The sequence below is a fragment of the Nylanderia fulva genome, unplaced genomic scaffold, assembly GCF_048542155.1.
Source record: "Nylanderia fulva isolate GAGA-0341 unplaced genomic scaffold, ASM4854215v1 Scaffold27, whole genome shotgun sequence".
Taxonomy (NCBI): Eukaryota; Metazoa; Arthropoda; class Insecta; order Hymenoptera; family Formicidae; genus Nylanderia; species Nylanderia fulva.
This window is the reverse complement of record NW_028190336.1, coordinates 1,804,055-1,818,664: the sequence shown is the minus strand read 5'-3', so window position 1 is coordinate 1,818,664 and position 14,610 is coordinate 1,804,055. Positions and strand designations below refer to the sequence as shown.

Below are 14,610 nucleotides of genomic sequence, written 5' to 3'. Positions count from 1 at the left end.
CTATGGATTGCAAAAATCTTGCTATGAGATACGCGGTGACCTACAACGTTTAAATTACTCCGATTGCTCATGGCGTACATACAACATATATACATACATGTGTCTGCGTGCGGGTGTGTCTTTGCGCATGTATCTGTGTAGGTGTAAAAATAAAATAGCAAGAGCCAAAGAGATGAGATGGAGAGAAAAAGATAGAAAATCAGACAGAAGAGACTTCAAAATCTTATACCCGCCTATTTATCTTTATGAGGCCACACTAGACTTTCTTCATTTTATTTTGCAATCTTCTGAAATCGCGCAATAATGCTTCACGTCGTATCGTAACGCTGCATCAAAATCTCGTAAAAATATATTGTAATACCTGCCACAGGAAGAAATTATATTTGTTCTGTCTTGTGTATTAATTACAATAATTTCAATATAAAAATTACGACGATAAAGAGAAATTTTCTATAAAATTGTTCCTGTATTATCTATTGTGGCCTCTTCAGAGAGTGTTACAATTTTTTAAGGAATACAATTATTTAAAATATTTTATAGAAATCTTATTTGTACTTCAAAATGTGGAATAGAACATTCGTTATAATAATGCAATACCCTTGAGAATTATGATGGACGAATAAAAAGTATCAATACATCAAGGTAAATTTTAAAGTTATATAACATGTGTTTTTAACTCTTGCTATCTTTATATTATACATCATTGATAAATATTCTAATGATTGAAAAAAAATGATAATTGTAAGCAAGAATACATGATAAGAATATCGCCTTTATGATTCACTGATTTATATTTTATTGCCTGGATATCGCGTGGGTAAAACAATGAAACATAAAGTTTTATAGGGTGAAAAAATGTCGCCTCGATAGTATAAAATAGATACTTAGAAATAGTAATTTAATAAATAATTATTTCATTATTGCATATTTTGCAATGTCGTTCAGGCGACAAGAAGATATAGGTCATATTATTACCCTAAATAGATAATGTATATATATTTCAATCTTTAAACTTTAAACCGATGAGATAAACACATTCGATGGCTATGGCTTTCGACTTGTTTTGCAACACAAAAACGTGATAAATGTAAACTAAAACGCAACACGTGTATCGTGATATCTGTTCAAACTCTTCAAACGGTATCAATTTATCAGCGATACATCATTATGTTTTTTTCAAACATGTCCGTAAAGCTCTCAAGTACTATACGCATAAGTAAGCTTATCACAATCAAATATTTTATTTATCAAAGACACACGATTATATATATATATATATATATATATATATATATATATATATATATCTTGCGCTCATTTTTGTAGATAAGTCAAACAAAACTTAGTCAACTACTAAAGAAATATTAATATTTCATATAATATTCACATCAGTGATTTTCGAGATAAGACATCTTAAAAGATAAGATCATTATAGCATTCCTGTGCGCATCCAAAAATGTATATCTACGACTGTTTGTTCCGTGATAAGAATCATTTAATACATTGAAATGTCACTCAATATCTTTATTCTGGCATCAAAAATAATTATCGTTTATGAATAATGTCTATGCCTGGGAGCAAAGTCTTCTAGTAATGTGTTTATGCATTATATTATATTATGTTTTTTATTGATCTATTGTGCCAGATAAAAACATTTAACCAAGCAATTAATCTTCATCTAAAAACCGTGAGATACGTATATAATATTTAAATTACATTTGTATTAGTGAAGAAATAAAGAAAAAAACGTTGTTATTTTGTGTTTAATTCCATCCATGCTTGGCAGCAAAATGAGTTTATTACGGAAGCTCATCTGCAAGGTAGCATTATTAGAATAACGCAACAATCCCGGATTATGTGGTCAGCTCTATCTTGAGTTTAAATGCCTCAAGGTTGTGTCATATTTAATCTTTTATTTCTTCAATAAAGTTAGTGCGAAACGCGTTATGCAAAAAAACAAAATATTTTAATTTCGACATTCTAAGTATCGCACGACTGAAATGTGGTTTACTTTTATCACATAAATGTGTAATTTTAATTTGTTATATATAGCGTTGAGATATTTTCTCTATCAGGTCGTAAAATAATGTCTTCGATCTTTCTAATCAACGTGTAATTATTCATTGCAATAGCTATTTCTTGAATGAGTATCCGAAGTGGAACGTGACGATTCGCGAACAATATCGATACCGGTGAAATAAAGTTTTATCGTATTATAAATTATTATAAGTGAAACAATTCACTTTTTTTCAAGCTTGGAAAGAAGCTACGATAAGAAGGAACAAAGACTCCTCGATAATAGTTTACAGCGCTCGAGATATTATTTATATACATATTTTTCTGTTGATTGCATGTCGAGAGTCAAGTAGGTATATATTGTGTAATGCTTATAATGAAAAATATAATCCGTTGTGATGTTTCTTGAAAAAAATCTGTTCTCTAAGATATTTTAAATAATTTGAACTATACACACATACACACGCGAATGCATTATATACTAGACGTGTTCACGAAGCCATTAAATCAAATCTGTGTTTCTTCGTAAGCTCAAAGATTACACATCGATGTAATTATCATATTTTGTCTAAGATATTATGCCATAATTGACCTTCTTGCAAAATTGCAGTTATTAATACTTCCATTGTGATGCGTTACCAAACCGGATCTTTTAATTCAGATTTTTTACACGCACAGGTATACACAAATTATACATACCAATACAAGTAAATATATAAAAAAATATATTTATAATTTTAATAATCCAACGACATACGCAATTTAATTCTATAATAATTTGATTTTTTATATATGTAGGTAATGATAATTTAAGAATATTTGCAAAAAATGATTTGTGTATTGTGGATGTATCTTTATGTGCACACTATAAAAAGAAAAAATAGAGACAATGGATAAATACGTCATATGTCTATAAATATCGAAATATACATAGTTTATGGCATGTATATCTCTGTCAAAATGTCATATATCACAAATAGTAACTGCGATGCAAAGACAGTTATAGAAAATCGATTTCATAGAGCGTATGCAGTTGATACGAGATTTCTTAGTGTTTAGTATTAAATTATCGATCTGATGTCTAGGAAACGAGAAAGAGAGAGAGAAAGCAATGTGCGTGACAGATATATATGACAGGTGGTATTATTTCGCGCTTGAATTATTCGAAAAGAGATACCTATATGCGTTAAAAAAATTTCTCAAACAAGCTGTTGTTTAAAAAAAACACGGATGAATTATTCGCGTCCATCACTTCCTGCATCGCTTATAAACTACACGTTATCACGGATATCGTTCGCACTACATTTCGATAAGAACTCCGGAAATGCGATCGCGAAGCATCCGTTACATGTCATTGTGCCGCGTCACGGAGCCGCAGAATCTCGCATACGGAAACGCATTTCTTTCACGCAATTGGCACGTGAACGTGCACTTTCACTCGGTGGTCAATGTCATCGAAAACCAGTTTGCAATCGTTTATCGTTCGCGACAACGACCGAAACGTTCGGTAGTTAACGGCAGGTTTTCGAATGCGAAGGCTAAAAAATAAGGAAAGAAATCTGCACAAAATCCATTCGAAATTCTTAAGCACGCAAATACGTAAGATGGTTCGCAACTCTGACAATCCTTGTTTAAATGTAGACTATTGTAGACTAATCCATATATTAGTACCTGCGTATGATTTGCATATGAAAAATGTACACATGTACACAATGTAAATATAAAAGAATCATAAATAATAATTATTCTCCTATTTAAAAGACAATCATATGTATATCATGAACATAATATCCCATTCATGGGATAAGATAAATAATATCTCATTTGTGGGATAAGACAAATATCTTATTGCTGTCTTACTACAGAAAGAATAATTAATGCACCGTTTTGTTGGGAAGAAACTTTAAATTGCTAATGTAGTTTATTATTCGATATCTGAAGACAAAATGTACAGTTATTTTTAAAACTGTTATGCGGAAATAATTCAGACAGAAAAAAAGAAAGAATGTATGAACTAGTAGTCGCCAATCTTTGATAGAGTAATCATATAACAATAGTAGAATTCTTTTTATATATGTGTTATTAATAATAGTAAAATAAAGTATAATTTAATTTGGGAGAAATTTGTGTCAATTACAATTAGCGACATTGATAATAAATGTAAGCTAAAACTTCCATTAGTATTTCTAATTGTAAATTAGACTCAAACAGTAAGTTATTATTGCTATGTATGCTTGCTGTTTGCAATTGGAAATTCTTAGTGATATAAATGTGATATAAAATTATAATTTTATCAGACTTGATGTATAATTTAACATAACAAAAATTTTTAAATCTTGCATTTTATAGAAATATATTTTATAGAAATATATTTTATAGAAATATATTTATAGAAATATATAAATAGAAAAAATTGCAATGTAAAAAGAATTATTGCACTTAACATTAGATATTTGTCAAGATTTTTCTGTCTTTCCAAATAACGAAAATATTCATCATTCATACTATTGTTATATTTACCGTATACAATATACATGCAACTTTTGATGTGTGTTTTAAATTTATATTTAAACGTATCATCAAAACTCTTCCGATATAGTAAGCAAATTTAATACACGGAAGTAGATAACATATGATAATATATTCATACGGAAAAAATTTTTTCAAGTACACATATATTTAAAAGACGTATGTATATGAAAATACATCTGTGTTTTTAAGCATTTAATAGGAAATTCAGATCTTCCGTATAAGTTCCGTATATTGATTAAATCATTATGGGAACATGTATGAGAACTCAAACGAATATAAAATCTTTTTAAAATGACTTGGTTATGTTGAATTCGAATAATATCGCATGTGGAATGCAGTTCAAGGGCGGAATGTTGGTATACCATATGATTTACGATGCAATTTCTGTGATTATCGCGACTTTTTTCCTTACGATTATTACTTTATCCACTACACCACATATCAGTATTTTAATGTGCAATGGCTAATCCTTAATCGGCTAGACAAATATTAAATATTATGATAGCTTTGATCGTTAGCTTCTTTTTTATTTTTTACCAATTATAGAATATTTTTTATTAAAATGTTTTGCTTCATCTAATTATACAAAACCTATCTTTAATTAACACAAACTTGAAACATGTTAGTATATTTACAAGAGTAGAAATAATCTTAAATCGAAATATAAAATAAAAAACCTTTTTTAAATTAAAACAGTTTAGCTGTATTAATTGAAATTTTTATGCAATTCAATATAATATCTATAAATATTTAAATAATTGATGTTTTATGCGTGCATAACTAAGAATTATAAATAATTGACAAATTATGCATAATTAATTTTCCATGTCATCAAACATCTTTGATTCTTCGAATATCAACATTTTATGCATAACCATCAGCGTTATGAGAACAGAGTTCATATGCGTGTATCATCTTTATTAAAAAATGATGTAACTATTTACAAAGTAAGGTTCAAATTCTAAAATTCACCGAGATTTTATCGAGAGACATATGATAACACTATGTGACTTTTCTTGTTGTGTATTATTAGATTGAAATATGAAAATATAAAATTAAATAAATATAATTTAGTATATATGTACAGTGTATAAAAATAAAAACACCCTACAATATATAATTGAGATATCTGATGAAAAAATATGTGCGGCAAATGTTTACGACACTTTTTATGACATATTTAATATTATCATCTTAAGCCGTACTCTTGTTAATTAAAATCAAAAGTAAATAATGTAAATAATCTAAAATACCGGAAGACGCGTATTTTAATTGGAACCATAAACAGGTTGAAAGACCCATATATGGTTCTCATTGCAACTCGCTGCGAATTAAAATATCAATATTAAGAGGAAAGTGTGTACTCACTGTTTTTGCGACCTTCTCGGACCTTATATGTGAGGTCGGTGAACGCCAAATCGACCGGTGGTCTTTTCGGCAGATGAGTGATAGTTTTCGGCTGCGCCGGCATAATCTGCAGCCGCACAATCGAGTTCTTCCTGGGTTCGAATAAAACTCGATTTGTGTCATCATCCGTCGAGCAATTTCCCTCAAGCGTCATCTTTCAACGAAATTAATTTCTGCTTTCTCTCTTAAATATCAATCCGATTTCACTCGATCTTATTAGCGCGTATCTGCTGCTCCGTTTCGAGATCAATGTCACTGTGTTTGTACACGAAAACAAATAATTTCCCCCACTGATATTTATTATTGCCTGCAATATTATCCGGATGCAATGCACTTCGCTTTATACATTTCATGTATGTAAACGTAATGCTAACGTTCAATACATTTCAAATATTACTTAAGGAAGAGAAAGAATCTTAATGTGTGTGTTGTGTATGTACATATAAGAATAAATTGTTTTCGGAGCAAGTTCGTACATTTATAATATAAATACGTATATATTTATTATAAATATTTTCAAATTTTGTAAAAAATTTATTTTCGTATTTACTTTTAGATAAGCTTACTTTAAATCTCCTTGTCGCGAATATTTTCAAACAAAGACTCAGCTGTATTGATCGTGACAATCTTATGCTATGCGTAATGGAAATTTACGAAAAATATTTAATATAAAGAAAAGAGTCGCGTAAGCACAGTAAAAGAAGAAATTGTTACATTTCTATAGCACGTACGAATGTCATTTCGTCATCGGTCAGATATAAATATGTTTGCAATATCAGCATTATTTCATTCATCGCGATATGTGAATCGCGTACAACATATAAAACTATCAATCGTTATAATTATGTACGATTTATAGGGTTCATTAATCTTTATTAACGATAAGAGATTTATTTGCGTAAACGTAGACATTTATTAACACTTTACATTGCTAAAATGTTATATAAAATTATTAGAAACGTAATTCTATATAACATTGAGCACATCAAACATTTCACATAAAGGTTACACGTCATAAGACTCCAATGTAATTCAAAATTAGCATATATAGGAAGCGGAAGCAAGCATATAAATTATAAGTGTATCGACTTGCAAGTTAGCATTTTATAAGGCAGTACGAATAACTTCCAATCAATGTTGTTCTGTTTATTACCGCACATGAAATTCGTACGTGAACTTCTTTCAAAACCTGTCCAAGATTTTGATGTAAATATTGTATATATATTTTTCATCAGAATTCGAATATTATTTATTCCACACAATGAAAAGCTCCAATAACAAAGTATAGTACATAGTGCAGTAAAAAGGAATGGTGAGTTATTGAAGAAATGTCATTCTTTTCACAAGAACTGTTTAAAAATTCTACTTCTTTAAATATAAGAAAAATTAGAAATTTCAGCATATTTCTTTCCGAAATATCTCATTGTAGGGCAAAGAGAGGATAAAGATTTGAACGCGGATTAATTCTTACATTGTCGTAGTAACTTTACGCGATACTTGTTTGAACGGAGAGAAACTTTCCCGAAACTAGCCTTGAGATGCAACGAAGCGCATCCCGACCTCTGGTCCGAAACGCGCACCGATGACGATGTATGACAGCACCGCGTTCTCGATCCGTACGATTCCACGTGTCGCGACGCACTCCCGAGTAGCGCGCAACGCGTTGCGATTTTTAGATGTGCCGGATTATGCTCCGATAACAAAGCCCGCGGTAGGGACTGCCGGTGGGGGAGACAAAAGAGCCGCCTAACACCTCCCTCTCCGCACTTTGCTGCACTCGCTATGACGGTTCGAGACCAACTGAGTGAGTTAAAAGCCGCGCCGCGGCCGTCGTCATTGACCGCTAACGCCGTGTCCCTTTTTGTCTCGCTCCCTCTTCTTGCCTGTTCCGCACTCTTCCTTCTCGTTTTTTCCGCTTTGCGATCAAGAAAGGAGGCATTCACGATGCACGATGCACGAGAACGTTATCGGAAGATCAAAGTTCCCATGATTGAGAAGAATACGAATGACTATCGTTGATAATGTTAGAGATATTTGCTAAATTTTATCATGCAGCCTTTTCAATTTATTATATCTCTCATTCCGTAGTTTGTTTTATTTGAAAAAAATTAAAAGGTCGTGTGTATAGGCATAATTTATATCCATTGCACTTTTCGATTTCACTGTCGACTATCTGAAATATTTCGGAATTTTTATGAGCGATACGTCATGTGGTTTATCGCTGATAGAATAAAAGCATATGCATTGATATTTCATTGAAATTACATATTGAAGAGTAAAGTTAATTATCCGATAGATAATGATTTGCGGATTAAAGATATACAGAAACAATAAAAGAAAAAACAAGAACACAATGTGAGTCGGAAAATTTTTCTAGAGTTCGACCAAAGTACATTGCCATTTAAAATTCAAGCTGTTATCAGAATGCTAATTAGCTGAGTTATACCACAGATAGCATATCACATAGCTATTGTCATGGAAGAAGTAAGAAAATGCCATGCTAATTTACATTCAATGTAATGACATTTCGGAAGATGCATTTTATTGCATGTTCGAGATCTACAAATGGGTTTGAAAAGGTGAAATTATTTTGTTCACAAATTGTAATAAAACAATTTTTTATGCGCAATCGCATCATTTTTGAGAACTTTCCACAGCTATATATGGTGTGAGTTAGTTTGCACGTCATACACTCATTCATAATGCATTAGAGATGTGAACTAGTACCATTAAAGGATCGTTTTTAATACATTGACGTAAGTGAATAATGATTTAATAAAAATCTGAAGCTGACAATAGATTAACAATTATGATTATTATTGGCATGTTGAATAATTAGTCTAATAATTAAAAAGAAATCTCTAAAGTATACTCTATTAATTTACCTAGATGAGATTTTATTCACTATATTTAAATAAAATTTATAAAGTCATATTATATAATATTATTTCTCAATATATAATATATTCTTCAATCTCCTTAATTTCTTTTATATTTTTCAATTATTATTATTATTGTTGAGATTCTTAACGCATAATAATTTAATTGTAACGCAAAAAATTATTTTTCTCTTCTCTTTTTATAAGGTTTCTTTAAAAAATCACATTTCTTATTAAATGATAAAGTTATAATTATATAATATATGTATATAAAATTTAAAAAATATTTTTATATAACTATTAATTGAGAAGTTATTCATGAATATTCTGTTCGAAAGATCATCAGAAGATAATTGAGGACTGATGATTAGGCATTGGTTATAAATCGATCGACAGTGAAATTTATATTGTATTTTACACCACAGACGCGTTTTATGCTTTCATTAAATGCAATTTATATTTTTTGTGTGTTTAATCAAATACAGTAAGCCGCATTATGATTATGGCATTACAAAATCGAAATTTCGATATATTTAAAAACACGTCCTGTCACGTTTTATATATATAATAGTTGCACTCGTACAGAATATTAAATATAAAAGGAATAATGAGTCTTTTATTATTACTATTTAGCTTTTTTTAAATCGTCAGATTGGGCTTTCTCATTTTTCAAAATGTTAAGATATTCTAAATGCAAATCGTGAATGGCTAAACAAATTATTCATTGCGATGAAATTAAAATAAAAACTGAATCTTTTATGCCAATCAAAAATTGAAAATAATACAAAATAAAGTGTAATAACTGCAAACGACAAATAAAAAATTATATTATAATTAATTTTTTATCAAATCATCATGATTACTACGTGTTTGCTTTTAATCATCGTAAAAAAATATTTGATTGGCCATTAAAGTATTAAAAAATATGAAGCATAAAATACAAAATGTACATTTATATATATAGCATTTCAGAAATTACATATTTCATTGTGACATATTTTAAATTTTGCATATGTTTTACATATTACATACGTTCTCTCCGCTCATTAATGTTTATTAATATTATTGTCATCTTTATTTATATATATGCGACATAAAATAATTTTTGATATAAAATATATTGTGGCATACGTCATATTTTATCCTTGTCAAGATATTCGAAACGTTTTTACAAATTAAAATAAATACCATGAAAATGCTGACGAAATAATATAACACTTATCGCGTGTAATTAATTTATCTTAATTGCTTTCGTTTATGTTAATAGTAACTAAACGTAATAAGAATTATGAAATATTTTTTCTTTTGTGCGCGTCATTGCAATCATACAAAATATAATATATTTTTTATTTTAGTTTATACAAAAATAAAATAAATTATTTAGTAGGCGAAACATAAAATAAAAAAGGAAAAAGAAAATATATACAAAAAGAAAGTAATATTTTTTGTTTCAACCATTATTCTTCGATAAATTCGTATGTCATAATAGGAGATACTAGACATGTTATCGCAAACGTGACATTTTTGCCAATGACTGTCTTTTCCTGGAAATTATACGATAAAATTGTACACGCGGAAAAGCACGAAAGATTGCAAGATCCGCGAAGAAAATGGAATAATCACAAAGTTGAAACATAGACAAAGTGTGATTTTATCCGTGTTTCCTGAAAACCAGCAGTGTAGAACTGTTAGATTGCATAACAATTTCAAAAAGCGAAGAGAAAACGAGCAATTTTATGTGATATAAAATAACGGGATGATACATGTATTACAACATCTGTGCAATTAATTTGCACTACAATTACAAATATATGATTAAACGTGCTAGTGCATCGTTAGAAATTTATTTAAATTTATTAAAAGTTCAGTGAAATCTTTTTAACTTATTTAAGAATGTCACTTTATAAGTAATGTTGAGATAAACATATTTTTCTAATATGTTAACTAGAAAGAATATAAACATTATATTAACACTTAATTAAAACTATTCATCTCAAATTATATCCTTATAATAATTTTATTACGAGATGCAATTTGTGTGTATGTGTGTATGTGCGCATGACTATTATCAACTGTATCATGTATTTATCATTTCAAGTCATAATTTGCATAAAATATTCAAATCCAATGAAGTAGTGAATAATAAGGAAAAATAAAAAATTAATTATTATTCTACAATAAAAATTACAATATTACTAAATGTTAAGAAACGGCAATTACTTTGTTAAAAAATTTTAAACATTTAAAAAACGAGAAAAATATTTATGAGTTTTATGAATAAATGAATTATATATTGACTCATTTATCGACAAATGTAAAAAAAAATAATTATAATACCATTTACTTATATCGTTATCTCTTCCTCTTGATTTATCAAATTTGACGAGAATTTTATTTTAAAAGGTTGATCATAAATTTCTGTAAGTGTTGACGAAATGACCAAATATTTTGAGAGTTTTAGTGAAAAAATGGCATACAACTAAGATTAAATAGCATATAAGTTAAAATTTTGCCAAGCCACGGCTGGGTGCTATCGATAGAGTTATTCCGTGAGTAATCTACCATGAGTAGCTGCCGAAGTAAACGTCGCTTACACAATAAGAAGCGCAAAGTCCATTTAAATAAATCTCCAATAAGTGATAACAGTGTGACGCAGAAATACACGTAGAAATTTCCCTGGCGACTTATGTGACCGTGTATCGGTACACTTTTTGCTCCCATTTGATATCACAGCCTTTAATTAAAAAGCATAATTTAAAAAAATGACTAAATAAAAATTGTGATAGCATTAATCGCAATATAGGTTCAAATGCGTATATATTTTGGCGAACGATTAAAGATAAACTGTTCGTAATATGAGATAATATAAATTTAAAATAAAGAGCGTTCGACTGTTAAGTATACATATAGTATACCCATATATATAAAGTTAATTTATTTACAGCTGTTTTAAATAACTTACCGAAATCGGAGATTATATAATAAACGCAAAGAATTATAAAGAAATCGGATAATTTGCACAGAAAGAAAAATAGGAATCGTATTTTAAAACAAAGTTGAGACGAATTATTATACATGTTGACGGGCGCGTTCCCACTCCCTAGGTCATTGCAATTATGCAGAGAGTCGTAAATTATGCAGCACACATACACACACATATGAGCACCATAAAAAATAGTCTCTAACATTTGCGAGCCGAGCTGTAATCGTTGGAATCTTGGAATAAGAAAATTCCATATCCATTCACATTAACCTCGTCACAAACCGGTTTACACAATATATAAAAAAAGGATAAAATTATTTTTGTATATTAGATTTAAAAAATTCTTTAACATTGTGGTAGAAGATTTAGAAGCAATAACTGATGCATAATAATAGCGTGTGAAAAAATACGAAAAGAATTACTTTTTGACCGCAATCAAACAAATTATATATACAAATAGTTATAGTTTTGCTGTTGCGTGAGAAATATTATTTCATTGTAAACCACTGATCCGTGGTTAAAACAATAAAAAAAAACCGTTGCGTCTTAACCCTGAAAGAGCTAATAAAAAATTTATTACTTAAACACACAGCGAGAGAAAAACTAATTGTGAAAGAGATAAGAAAAACTGTATGTGTAATTCTGTATCTATTATGTAAGTGAAATATTTAATTCGTGTGATAAATATTCGTTTCGTTTTCCTGTTTGTAAGTTCTTTTTGTTTTATGAATCTATCAATAAGTCGTTTTTGCTCAATGATAGAAATCTTCAAATAATATCTCTTGATACCTACTCGTTCGAAGATCAATATGTGTACGAATGAGATAATAAAACGAAATACATATCAAATGCCGAGCAGGTGCAAAGTTCTTCAGTATTAACAATACTTAATCGTTCTACTTTTTCCGTTCGTGATACATGTGCTAAAATTTTCTAAATAGCCAACTCAGTATATTCTATTAATTTCTTTCGTGGACGTTAATTTTATGATAATTTTCGAAATGAGTTCTTCAAGAAAAGCGCGTAATGCAAATTTTGGATCAAAGATCAATTTAATTCCTTAGAGAAATCGTTCCGATTGAGTTATCTCTTCATACTTGCTACAATATTTTTATATTGTGAAAATTGAATAATATTTCTCATCTTCGATGAAGTGGCCACAAAATGATATTGTGCTAATTTGTTACGTTCCAGTTGAGCAATTTGTTGCAGAACGCACGAAGTGATTATTGAAATCCGTTTAAATAATCACTTAATCATTTAAAAAATTATTATGATAAAAATGAATTTAATTGCTTATTAGATAATTTTTATCCGATAAAATATGCGATCTATTTCGTAGAAATCGAAGGTCTAATGCTCAAGTCCTGAATAAATTGCCAGAGATGTTGCAGCGACAAAGTTCAAATTCCGAAGTACGTGTATCTTGAGATTCCGATACTTTACAGTCGTCGTGACTATCAGGCGGAATAAATAATTATCGGCAATTATCTGTCTTGCATCGACCTTATCATGGAAAAATAATGGTTCTTTGGCCAATGTTATTGACTTGCGCAAATTGCGAAAACTTTCACCAGCTATTCGATGTAAAATTTTAGAGTATATCAATATTAATTATTTGTATAATTTATTTTCAAAATATTCCGTAGTTAATTTTGTATAATTCTAATGCGTTTGTAACTATATATGTATTTAATATCTATATTTATCCCTCAGATAATATTATTCCATTATTAAATATATTTTTTGAAAATATAATACATTTTTAAATTATCTCAGTATTCTCTTTTGAATTAACTTTATAATTAATTATGATTATCGGGAAATTATTATCAGGAAATGATAATTCCAAGGCAGAGCATTTATTAAGAAACGCTCTATGTATATTGACATTTACATTAGACTATCAAATGTCATAAATGCAAAGATAAAGTTCATGAAAACATCATCAAGCATGTTGAGAAGGGTATTCTGATAACAATGGTTGAACTGCTAAACATTATAATAATAATGATCGATGATTACAATGTTGTGTGTCCTAAATGTAACATTTTAAGCGAGCACATTGCATTATTGTCGCAGACTAGAAAATTGAGTATTGCAGATTTTTTTCGTAAAAAAATCGTCCGTTATATCAATTTCATTTTTTTATATCAACTGATACATTAATATTCTTATTGACACAATTTGAGACTCATTGCTGAAATGGCGCTTGAGGGGAATGCTTATTATTTCTTTCAAACTCATAAATTCTACATTCAGAAAATTACTGCAGAATATAAAACAAAAGTCTGTAATTTTGTTAGGAACTCACCCGTTAACTCCATTACTGAGCAATCCGTTCTGCATGTTATTTTTTCTGCCTTCCACCATGGTTACGTCACTCCACGAACGATCGATTTACGCTGACGCACGTCTGAAATTTACAAGAACATTGTTAGAAAAGAAACGCGACCAAATCGATATTCGTCTAAAATGTGAGAATGTACGTATGTCATAATTGCATTAATGTAAATAAATTATTTTCTATTTGCATTGCTGTATTGCAGGCGATACAAAATAATATCGTAGAAAAAAATAGATTATGCAAGATAAATATATTATCTATATAATTATTTCAGATAATTACGCATACATGTCGAAGTTGCATAAATATGCCTTCTATTTTTCATTCTATTATGACTAATTTATAACCTTTTTAATCTTGTAAATTTATTCCTTAAAACGATCTCAATATTAATCAGAAAAAGTTATAAAAAATTTATGTTACATAAAAATATATAAAATAATACT

General features: G+C 29.1%; 1 protein-coding gene across 5 annotated transcripts in view; it reads right to left on the bottom strand.

Annotated features, from left to right (window-relative positions):
• The window catches only part of LOC114931548 (ATP-binding cassette subfamily G member 4), a 30,466-nt gene that overhangs the window by 13,948 nt on the left and 1,908 nt on the right, over positions 1–14,610 (bottom strand). The window contains exons 2-3 of one of the 5 annotated variants that reach the window (XM_029303670.2): positions 14,132–14,233; positions 5,917–6,047 (exon numbers count right to left, since the gene is read on the bottom strand). In XM_029303670.2, coding sequence (XP_029159503.1) covers positions 5,917–6,047; positions 14,132–14,190 — 190 coding nt within the window. In that variant the 5' untranslated portion in view covers positions 14,191–14,233. Of the gene's footprint in view, positions 1–5,916; positions 6,263–7,426; positions 7,766–14,131; positions 14,234–14,610 lie in introns of those variants that run through there. The other 4 variants (XM_029303669.2, XM_029303665.2, XM_029303667.2 and 1 more) reach the window with 4 other exon arrangements.